The sequence below is a fragment of the Callionymus lyra genome, chromosome 1, assembly GCF_982586985.1.
Source record: "Callionymus lyra chromosome 1, fCalLyr1.hap1.1, whole genome shotgun sequence".
Classification (NCBI taxonomy): domain Eukaryota; kingdom Metazoa; phylum Chordata; class Actinopteri; order Syngnathiformes; family Callionymidae; genus Callionymus; species Callionymus lyra.
The window spans coordinates 19,666,690-19,678,213 of NC_141818.1; the positions used below are offsets into that span (position 1 = coordinate 19,666,690).

Sequence of the window (11,524 nt, forward strand, 5' to 3'; positions counted from 1 at the left end):
TACAACTTTGCAAGAAAAAAGGCAGATATTTGGGATATACCTTTACCAAACAAGGTAGAACAGTGAACCAAGAAAGAATAGATCCAAACTTGTAAACAAGTTATACATAGGCCCCGAAGAAAAAACGTGATTACCACAATTATTGTTTAAATGGGCTGCAGTATTGAGTCATGGGTTGACCCTTGTCTCAACAGAAGGGATGGTAGACCAGATAAATGGGATTTATAACAGGCACAGGTTTCATTCCTTCTTGATAACTCCCAATGTCAAATGAGACCAAAACGTGGCTCATTCCCTGATCCAACTTATCCATTTCAGACCATTCACCTAGATTTTATTCAGTTATCTAAACAGAAAGGTGTTGAATATTGTCTAATACTTTTAGACGCCTTCTCTAAGTGGTTTGAGATCTTTCCAAAGGTTAAACCAGATGCCCTTACAGTAGACAAGGCATTATGTAAACACATAATTCCTCAGTTTGGAATTCCGGAGATCATCAGAAGTGAAAAAAGGATCACATTTTGTCAATTAAGTGATTGACAGCAACAGTGCACATCTGTAACCAGGTCTACATCAAGGTCATCAAGCGAAAAGCGTGGAACAGTGATTGCTGAGAAGGACTGTTCCGGATTCTTCTCACCACCCCTGTTTCCATTTATTGGCTGTAAAGGTGGAAGGAAAAATCCCCTGGATTCAACTTTCCCACTGCAAACTGCGACATCTTGACAACCCTCAAAGGCCTGAGCCAGCAGACCACATTCCTTCCAGAACACAGTGCATTGTAACATGTTATTAGCACGTAGAGAAGCTAGGTGCTAATGACGTCACCAGCAAAGGCTGATTTGATAACATGCATATCCCAATATCCAAAAGGAAACAAAATAAAAAGTTTAATTTACTCAAAGAGTATACTAATACATAACAGTATTTTAATACACACGAGTCATAAAACAACTGCTTTCTTAGTTTTAGTTAGGTTTATATCGAATTAATACATATGACGAGTAACAGTTTATGTTTCTTTTAGTACATAATCTTTGGGGTATTAGTAAAAGGGCAGTTGTAAAAAAAACTGACACAAGTGCTATGTTTTCACACTTTATTGAGCATCATGTCCAATATACATTGCATCGACACAAAATGTAAAATAAAGAAAACAGCAAAACAATGGCGTTGAAAGTGGATTGGACACATCATTTTCAGAGCATATTGCTTCGTGACATTGAGAAAACGCACTGAATCTGTGCAAATACAGTGAACACCGGTCAGAGGAGCTCATGGTGGGATAGTGAGGGTTGACTTTAAATTAAGAAGGTAATGTTGACAGCAGATGTGTTGGACGTTCAGTGTTCACTTCATTCAGCTACAGTGTACAGAAATGGTTTCCTACGACACCCCCAGCTGGCGTTTGCACATTGTCATGGTTGACTTTGGAGAAATGCAAATAGAACAGTTTCAACATGAACATTTGTTTTATAAACATGGCTAGATTGTGACCATCCTAATGAAAAAACAAAATAGTTTAAATAAATAGTTCTTTAAGAAATGCGAGTGATTGAATTTAAGTGAACATGTTACCAACATGTACACCAGTTAATAAACAAGTGCAGAAATACAGAATATCTCTCAAGTGAATGTGGCTAACGCACAGCAAAGAAAATCCAAACATGCCATCAACTAGCTACTCAGACAAGCCCACCAAAGTCCCCGCGTGAACTAAAAATCCCAATAACCTCCTCCAAACAGTTCCATTTTAACTTGAGGTAAGTTCAAATCCCACCTAGACAGCGCACAAAAACAGGAAAATCACAGCTTAGCCAACTTCACAGGTGTTTTTGGTTGTCCTCCTTTATAAATACCGGGGTTTAATGGGTCAAACCTATTCTACTGAAACAAGAAGAGGTAAAATGATGAGCATGACGGAGCGATCCAGACCACTACAGTTAGCTACACATGACCAAGTTTGTTTAAACCACCACTCTCAAAGCACTTCAGAAGCCATTCCATTTACATCCACAGCTTGCAGTGACAGATAAAAGCTGGAGGGGATCATGCAGCTTTGAGAGTCCTGGTTCTACAAGTATTCCTATACTACACAAAAGAAATTGTGTAATGATTTTCCGAAAGACAAATGGGATCCTGTAACTACCAATGACAAGATGTGAGGACAAACAAAAGGCTAAAGTGATTTAAACAGGTTAAAAATAGTCACAACTACTGACGAAAATCCATTTGGCCAACACTGACATTGACGTGGGACTTAGCATTGAGTAGGGGAGTGATGACCTAAAAGTAACGGGTGTTTGTTTGTTATACACAATCTTGACCACGAAGTTGCATAAGAAACCTGGTAGAAAGTAGAAACTGTTCAGCAGCAGATTAAAAAAATCAAGTTAATTTACAGTAGTGACATATCTTACATCATTTTCTTTTTTCAAAATAAATAAGATTAAATATACAATTCCAGGCAGGAAACAGGAGAATTTTGCTGGTAGGGACTTCAGATTGGTTCTTCTTGCAGGAAAAAAAGACGATTGTTCACAGAAAAGTGGTTGAAGCCAACCAATTCCTTTGACTGGCAAAACAAGGGGTGCAATAGCCTTTTGCTTAAAATTTCCTTTCCTTCAACTGTGGGGTAGGAAGAGAGTAGGATAAGAATTAAGCAAAGTTGACCTTCAAACACTTAAGATCTTGTTTGCTTACCCTGGAATCAATCATTCACTCCTAATCAAAAGCCATCTCTTGACTTTTTCTTACACAGCGGGCCACTTTCCTCTTGAATTCACCATTTGGGTCCTCCCGCCACTCTTTCTGCAGAAGCAACTTTAAGTTAGTTTTCTTCACCTCGACAATAAAAGACATGTGATCACGGAGCGTACCGCAGCATCCACATTAGCTGGTGAGTCACTGTTGGGGTCTGCTAACATGGAGATAACACTAATCATGATTGTCTCTACAGTGTGGATTGGTAGCCAGCGCTCCTCTGGTTTTTCGTACCCAAACTTATCCTCACCCGGCTCATGGAGAATTGAGATACACACATCTCCATGTTTGGCAACTGCGAAGAAGCAAAATAAAATAAAAACTAACGTCTTCATGGTTGCAAGAAACACCTTAAGGGGCTGAAATAGTGTATGTTCTTACCATTTGGATGCCAGATTTCAGTGATGAATTTCATCTTCGGAGGTCGTAGTGGATAATCATAAGGAAAGGTAAGGTAAGCTTTAAAAAACCCTCCTTCACTGCAAAATAGTAAACATGGATAATTACAACCCCTCCAGTCAAAGATAAAGGCTTGTATGTCATTAGAAAAAGAATTGAGGAACTTACAAAAGAGTATCTTGAGGACCAATGATCACAACTTCCCATCTATACATGTCATCATCATCTATCAGACCAGCTGAAAAGCCCTCGACAGGGTTTTTGTTGAGCTCTGAAAGAAAAGATAACTGCTCTTTAACTGGTTGGACACAGGACAAACAAATAATATTCTATGTATGTATGCATGTATGCATGTATGTATGTATGTTTATATATATATATATATATATATATATATATATATATAATGTGTAGTTTGGTAAAAAAAAAGAAAAAGAAAAAAGAATAAAGGATAATAAGGTCAAGAACACATGCACATAAAAATGCTGATTATTTTATCAACAAAAAGACTTTCACTGTCATTCTAGGGAAATAAAATTTACGAGAAAAAACTAACTTATTGATGGCCTTTGGAAATTAATTAATTAATGTACTTGATATAATTTAATAATCCAGGTTAAACATGCCAATCACTCAAATTAGAACCCAGTTAGTCTATTTAAAAAAGTGGCAAGACAGCCAGTGGGTGATTAAACAACATTGAAGATAGATATATGTGGTTCAATCTGTGGATTACTATGTCCACCTGGTGTATATACAATAAAAAATACTTACTTACTTATATACAGTATATATATATATAACAAAAAAACTTGTTTATGTCTTATAAACTTTCTCAATCAAACTTTGAAGGTAAGTTGTGCCACAACAAATTAAATAACTATTAGAATATCGCAAAGAAGCGAAATGAAAATATAGTTTGTAGGGACAGAAAACCATTGACTCGTTCTATCAAACTACAGAAGGAGGAAAACAATGTCAATTACTTTGGTGAAGACAACAGATCAAAACCTTTTCATTTATCTGATTTAGAGTACGACTGTATTTATAAACACCTAAGCGTGTTGCAAAGATATATTTTAGTTTTAGCAAACATATAGCAGCTCTGATTATTCCTTTGTTCCGTCCGTCAGTGCAACTCGCTAGCTTGTTAGCGTCTTTAGCATCGTTCTATCTTTAACCTGTGCTTGTTTTTCAACCGTTTGCGTTGCAGGAGGTTTTAAGAAAACATGTCAAATCTACCTCGGGCAGTTGTCAATACAGGAACACACCAAACTGTATCTGTCATTCACTTGTATGGCTTCCCTCGCTTGACGTCTAAGACAGCTAAGCTAGAAAGCGAGCTAGCTCGCTGCTAGTTAGCGTCATGACGAGTGGTTTGTTTACGAGTGTGTTTTCTCATTACCTGCCAATTGTTTTCGAAGAAGTAATGCTGATTGTTCGGTCATGGTACGTGGGCGTGAATGGAAGTGAATCCAAGTGGACGAATACACCCTGTAAGACAGAGCAACCACAGTAATGGAGTTTAGATTTTGGTGCTTCTGTTTTGACACCAGCTTCAGCTGTTGGGGTCCTTTTGCGCATGCGTGTCTGCATTTGGCTTGTCAGAGAGAATACTAAACAGATAAGATGTATGGATTGTTTTTCGTCACCCACAAAGACGATGGACTTTTCATTTCATATTTGATTATTATTGGGACTTATCAATTAGCTCAGATGGTAGAGTGGTTGCCTGCAGTCCAAACGGTTGCAGGTTCAAGATTTAGCAATTTATCCATCCATCTTTATCCACCCAGATTAATAGGAACCCACACCAATCTTCATAATATAGCTAAATCAAATATTAGTTTATATTTTTAAAAGGCCAGCTATGCCATTTTATCAGCCTTAATAACGTTGTATTGATACAATAGATGCAGAATGTTCTCATTTATATGGAGATAGATAGCTATAGTAAGTAATTCATTTATATTTATAGAGCGCTTTTCCAGACCAGAGTCACAAAGCGCTTAAACAATCTAAAATAATACTCAATAAAAATTATACTTAAAAGGTCAAGATAACTCTGAGAACAACACGGGAGTTCCAGAAAATCAAGGAAAAGTCTGCACAAATAAAAAGTTCCTAAAATGTTTCTTAAAGGAGTCAGTAGATCCATCAAACACAGAGGGAGAGGAAGGTCGTTCCAAAACTTAGGAGCAACAGCCTGGAAGGATTTCTCTCCTCTTGTCCTGAACCGTGTGCTTGGAACCATCAGTAGATTCTGATCCACAGACCTAAGAACCTGAGCTGGAGTGTAAGGCTGGATCAGATCACTGATGTGAGGAGGAGCCTGACCATGAATAGATCTGAAAGTAAGAACCAGAATTTTAAAGTTGATCCTGAAAGAAACTGGAAGCCAGTGAAGAGTTTATATGGATTATATATATATACTGTACATACATATAGATAGATAGCTAGATACTTGAGCCCTCGGAGGAGAAATTATTTGGCCAAAAGAACATCAATAAAAATGTAAAAACAATCAAATAAATACATACAATCAAAAATAAATACATAAATACATACAAAACAAAAGAAAAATTCAAAAGTTACAGTAATTGCGCTCATGCGTCCACTTGGAATATACAGCTCAATAAAATCAACGATAGAAATAAATCAATCTACCAAAACTTTCTTTCATATATTAAAAATACATTGAATATATGTTTTTAAATTAATGTGAAATAGTTCTCCTCATAACTGTAACACAAATAATCCGATTTCGAAAATTTCAAATTTACGAGCTTTTAAAATGCACGTGAACTCAACACGTCACGGAAGGGAGGTTGCTGGGCGCCATTTTTGATACACACTAACGCAGCTGGCTAGCATTAGCTGTCAACAAGCGTCAACTTTTCATTACAGGATAAAAACAAAGAACGAGAAACAAAATGAATGCTGTGGATCATGTGCGGGATATGGCTGCTGCTGGCCTTCACTCGAATGTCCGCATTATGAGTAGTCTACTGCTGACCATGAGCAACAACAACCCGTAAGTACCAGGACCACTGGGTCCGTCTATTAACTGGATTCTTTAAATGTATAAACTAGAATTACAAAGGGTTGTAGTTATTCAACCGTTTGGAACTGTTGGTGTTGGTCATTACTGGACTATTCGTTTTTTTTGGATGCACACGTTTGAGGGATATTCTTAAAGACATTTGTTTACATTGTGAATGTAAGCAGTTCTTTATAAAGATGCTGTCAACATCCGTGTTGGATCTTTCTAAATGTAAAATAAGGTAGAAAAAATGTTTAATGCTGTTAAAATCGACATCTCGGTATTAAAATGTCATATATGATGATTTATGGTCATCATTTAGCAGCTAATACGTTGCTGTTATTGTTAGCAATTGATAGGATTATCCATGTTTCCTAAAGCCTGAAAAAATTGTGATAAAACTGAACAAATGATATGAAATGTTTTAACAATTGTATTGATGTTTATTACTTGACACAATGCAATTTCTTAATGACTAAATGGTTTCTTTTTTCTTCATCGCTGCTCCCAGAGAGCTTTTCTCTCCAGCTCAGAAATACCAGCTACTGGTGTACCACGCAGATGCCATCTTCCACGATAAAGAATATCGTAACGCTGCCTGCAAATACAGTATGGCCCTTCAGCAGAAGAAAGTGCTCAGTAAGACCTCTAAAGTCCGGACGTCTACAGGTGGAGCAGCAGCAAATCTGCAGGCACAGGTATACCACTCAAGTTCTGTGAGTTTCTAATGTACACCCATTGTTTTCCTCTAGTAACATATAGATTAGATTAGATGGACTTTATTTATCCCTCTGGAGATCTCCTTTGGGAAATTAGGTTTACAGTACACAGCAGACAATAGAAGGTACAGCAAGGAACAAGAACAAAGTGCAAATAAAGAGAAATAACATAAGAGAAAATGAAATGTAAAGAGCATAGATTAAAGGAAATTACACAAGACCTTAAAAAGATACAAAGATTAACATAGAATACATCATCCCTTCTTTCTGCATCTGACCCCAAATTGAGAGTTTTTCATTCCTCGTCTTATAGGACTGTATGAGTCCCTGAGTCTATTAGTGTTGCATCTGTGGAGGAGCATTCGTGCTCCATCTGCTCATCTGCTCACTGATGACAGTGTTCAGAGGATGACTACCATCATCTATGATGGACAGTAGTTTGTCTAGTGATCTCCTCTCAGCAACTGTCACCAGTGAGTCCAGTTTCATGCCAACCACAGAGCCAGCCCTCATGTCACTCCTCTTGGATACGTTCCCACCCCACCCCAACACACCACAGCATAAAACACTGGCCACCACAGAATAGTAGAACATGCAGAGGAGCTTCCTGCAGATGTGAAATGATCGGATCCTCCTCAGAAAGTACAGTCTACTCTGAACGTTCTTATATACATAGTCTGTGTTGCAGATATATAAATAACATTAGCACTTAGACAAGAAGCCAAGCATTTAGCAAACATTGACCTTCATTTAGAATTTAAATGCTGCTTATTTTGAAAAAAAAACTATTGATGTTTAAAATATTCTAGAATATTTTGACAACTTTTTGTATATGCTCATTCATTTTAATACTTAACTTTGTTTTTCAGAGTCTTCCATCAGAGATTGAAGTGAAGTACAAGATTGCTGAATGCTACACAATTTTGAAACTTGATAAAGATGCCATCGCAGTGCTTGACGGGATTCCCTCCCGACAGAGGACTCCCAAGGTAAGCTTGTTTTTGATGTAGACCAGAAAACATACTATCAATCTTCTACTACTACTATAAAACACTACTTAATTGGGCTGTCTTAACTAGCTTTTTTTTTTAAACTCTTTATTTTAGAAGAAACACAATCAAACAGTGCAAGCGTACAACTTACTTACAACACCAAATTAAATAAATAATAATAATAAAATAAACTAAGCAAAACAAGGGGTGCTATATGCATATTATGTTCGTATTTTAATAATCAGTCCACTTGTAGTGTTTTTGGGTCTTTCTGTCTTCGTTCAGTTGAAATGTCAATTTCTCTATACGAAATATATCCTCCACAACATCCAGCCACCGTCCAGTCTCGGAGATATATTAAGAGTTAACAAGCTTTAGTTGAGAGTATAGATTTTTCATCTGTTATATGCAACGTGTTTGTGCAGACATGTGAAACATTCTTTTTTTTTTATTTTAATTTTCTTGCTTTTAATAGCTACAGTATATCAATTACTATTATTTTATTTAGTTCAATAAATTGTAATTTAATTTTTTTTAAATTGTTCCATCAACCCATTTTATTTTATTATTTGTCAGATCAACATGATGCTGGCGAACCTGTACAGAAAAGCGGGTCAAGAGCGCTCTGCGGTGACCAGCTATAAAGAAGTCCTCAGACAGTGTCCTCTTGCTTTGGATGCAATCATCGGTAAATATTGACTCACAATTTCTGAAAATCTTTTTCAATGTTGATGCACTTTGAGTACTAAAGATTTCTTGTTGTTGCTGTAATATAGATGTTTAAAATGATCTCTGCTCCTTCAGGTCTTCTCTCGTTGTCAGTGAAAGGAGCTGAAGTTGCATCCATGACCATGGATATTATTCAGAGCATCCCAAACCTGGACTGGCTAACGGTGTGGATAAAAGCATACGCCTTCATTCACACTGGAGACAATCAGAGAGCCATCAATACCATCTGGTGAGAACTGAAGCTTCAAGAAAGATGTTTTCGCTTTAGAATCAGAAATATAAACGACACAAATCATTCGATTTTTATTTTTTTTAAATGTGCTGTCCTATTGACATGTCATCTTTTAATAACACATTTATTAGCTGTTAACGCTTCCCGTCATTTCTCAGCTCGATGGAGAAGAAGTCACTGTTGCGAGACAACGTGGACCTCCTGGTGAGCCTGGCTGATGTCTACTTCCGTGCCGGTGATACTAAAAATGCCATCCTGAGATTTGAGCAAGCACAGATGCTGGACCCGTATCTCATCAAAGGTGTGTGTGAGGTTGTCAGAAAATAAGCTTTTTCCCCACATCCTGCCTGTTCATGATTTCTAGTTTATATTTGTTGCAAAACCAAAGTTGACATTTAACAGAATTCCAAGAAGTCACAAAAACATTGAACATCTCAATATAAGGCTGAAAATATATACTTAATAATGAAACGTATAATAATAATGTGAGAAAAGCACTTTACCTTTTTCAAAATGAATATAAAATGGTTGATTAAAAAAAACAAACACCTTATTTACGCTTTAGAATAATACAATATAAAGAACTGGAAAAGCAGAGTCCACTATATGTCACTTTCTGAGCTATAATTAATTTCTTTGATCAGGTATTCAATCAAAAACTATTAAACCGAGGGCTCACTTACTGTCCTCTGAAACGTAAGACACAGTTTATTGAAGTGTCATCAACACATAACTGTCACATTTACACCAAGATTTAGATTTATTTTTTGCCCTAAAGTTATTCTGTCTAGAATATTTATTTTTACCCCCAACCATAAGCTCAAAGGGACGGCTCACGCTTTCAGGTCCTTCTAAACCACGCAGTGACAAATCGAATTAAATTAATCATAGATCCAGATGGTATTTTGGAACACTTAAAAAAAAAAGAACAATCACTTCCTTTTCCAATAATTTCCTTAAAACTTGAATGAAATTAAATCAGTTTTTGAGTAATTTTGCTTGCAAACTGGCAGATGAGATCGATGAATGGATGGATTGATAGATTGGTAGATGAATTGACTAAACTTGTGGATTGATTGACTGTCAACAGGGATGGACGTGTATGGATACCTGATGGCTCGGGAAGGTCACCTGGAGGATGTCGAGGTCCTAGGAGGGCGACTCTTTAACATCTCAGACCAGCACGCTGAGCCCTGGGTGATCTCGGGGTGAGTGTTTTTTAAAATGAGAGTTTGTTTTTCAGTTCTGACATCCCATGTTTCTTGTGAAGGTGCCACAGTTTCTACAGCAAACGCTACTCCAGAGCTCTCTACTTGGGGGCCAAGGCCATCCAGCTGAACAGCAACAGCGTGCAGGCGCTTCTCCTGAAGGGGGCGGCACTGAGGAACATGGGCCGGGTGCAAGAAGCCATCATCCACTTCAGAGAAGCCATGCGACTGGCGCCCTGCAGACTGGACTGCTATGAAGGTTTTCAACTCTCACGGTTGTGTCCGAGCGTCCAGTAACACCCGTGTTCACCACAGGTCTGATCGACTGCTATCTGGCGTCAAACGGCATCCGGGAGGCCATGGGAATGGCCAACAACATCTATAAGACCCTGGGTGCCAACGCACAGACCCTGACCATCCTGGCCACAGTGTGCCTGGAAGACCCGGTCACCCAGGAGAAGGCCAAGACCCTGCTGGACAAAGCTCTGGCTCAGAGGCCCGACTACACCAAAGCCGTGGTGAAGAAGGCCGAGCTACTAAGTATGTCTGACTGTTCATATCGGGTTTTATCGTCGGACTGTAATACTTTGTACTTCCTCAGGTCGAGAGCAGAAGTATGAAGAAGGGATCGCTCTCCTCCGAAACGCACTGGCCAATCAGAGCGACTGTGCACTGCACAGGATGCTGGGAGATTTCTTAGTGGCAGTCAGCGATTTCCAAGAAGCCATGGACCAGTACAGTATAGCTCTCAGGTAAACATCTTCTCTGTAACTCTGGTGACATCTAGTGTTGGACTGGGCACAGAAACCAACTTTATAGAATACTGTGATCAAATCTAAAGCATCATCTTCTCTGAACGTCTCCAGTCTGGATCCAAACGACCAGAAGTCTCTGGAGGGCATGCAGAAGATGGAGAAGGAGGAGAGTCCCACCGACGCCACGGTGGAGCTGGACGGCGACGACATGGAAGGCAGCGGAGAAGACGGAGAGCTGGAGGGAAGCGACAGCGACGCAGCTCAGTGGGCTGATCAGGAGCAGTGGTTTGGAATGCAGTGACCCCGGCTCGCCCCTCCTCCCGACACTCGCCCAGAGACGTAGTGTCCTAGATTGATTTCCCAGGCTGACGAGTACAGGAAGTCGTCACAGCCGCTGACACAAGTTGACGGACACCATGAGGCGCACCTTTGGAAAAAGGGTGCTGGTGTTGTGAGAAGTTTGGAGGGGTCAGTGCAAAGTTTTTATGTTTGATAAAGTTTAAAAAATGTCTTGGTCGTAAAGGAGGAATGTAATCTTTGTTTAAAGTCAATGTTGCCATTATTTCTGTGTAAAGTTTCCCTGTAACATTGAGCCTCATCAGTGAGAGTAACCGTTTCAAAATGTTGAATATTTTGTACATATTTTTAATAAATGTATAATAAAAACAAAGGCTGCACCAGTGA

General features: G+C 38.6%; 2 protein-coding genes across 2 annotated transcripts; one reads left to right on the top strand and one right to left on the bottom strand.

The window, feature by feature from the left end:
* Positions 1–1,085: 1,085 nt before the first annotated feature.
* LOC148088311 (ubiquitin-conjugating enzyme E2 G1-like) lies at positions 1,086–4,733 on the bottom strand. The gene is made up of 6 exons (XM_087796519.1): positions 4,568–4,733; positions 3,331–3,433; positions 3,145–3,242; positions 2,880–3,058; positions 2,704–2,811; positions 1,086–2,628 (listed from the first exon to the last, which is right to left on the bottom strand). Exons 1-5 carry the CDS (start codon positions 4,608–4,610, stop codon positions 2,725–2,727), a joined length of 510 nt encoding a protein of 169 aa, XP_087652645.1. The 5' UTR covers positions 4,611–4,733; the 3' UTR covers positions 1,086–2,628; positions 2,704–2,724.
* A 1,272-nt stretch (positions 4,734–6,005) lies between these two features.
* On the top strand, positions 6,006–11,524 carry anapc7 (anaphase promoting complex subunit 7). The gene is made up of 11 exons (XM_087796527.1): positions 6,006–6,196; positions 6,717–6,903; positions 7,794–7,913; positions 8,493–8,604; positions 8,721–8,874; positions 9,036–9,178; positions 9,968–10,085; positions 10,148–10,344; positions 10,401–10,625; positions 10,687–10,837; positions 10,952–11,524. Exons 1-11 carry the CDS (start codon positions 6,096–6,098, stop codon positions 11,139–11,141), a joined length of 1,698 nt encoding a protein of 565 aa, XP_087652653.1. The 5' UTR covers positions 6,006–6,095; the 3' UTR covers positions 11,142–11,524.

Bases quoted from the DNA above. Each gene is read 5' to 3' on its own strand.
- anapc7 (XM_087796527.1), top strand. From the start codon at position 6,096: ATGAATGCTGTGGATCATGTGCGGGATATGGCTGCTGCTGGCCTTCAC. The intron at 8,875-9,035 runs GTGAGAACTGAA...GTCATTTCTCAG, and splicing joins AGAGCCATCAATACCATCTG to CTCGATGGAGAAGAAGTCAC. The intron at 10,345-10,400 runs GTTTTCAACTCT...TGTTCACCACAG, and splicing joins CAGACTGGACTGCTATGAAG to GTCTGATCGACTGCTATCTG.
- LOC148088311 (XM_087796519.1), bottom strand. From the start codon at position 4,610: ATGACCGAACAATCAGCATTACTTCTTCGAAAACAATTGGCAG. The intron at 3,434-4,567 runs GTAATGAGAAAA...CTTTTCTTTCAG, and splicing joins TCTTCGAAAACAATTGGCAG to AGCTCAACAAAAACCCTGTC. The intron at 3,059-3,144 runs GTAAGAACATAC...GCTTCTTCGCAG, and splicing joins TGAAATCTGGCATCCAAATG to TTGCCAAACATGGAGATGTG.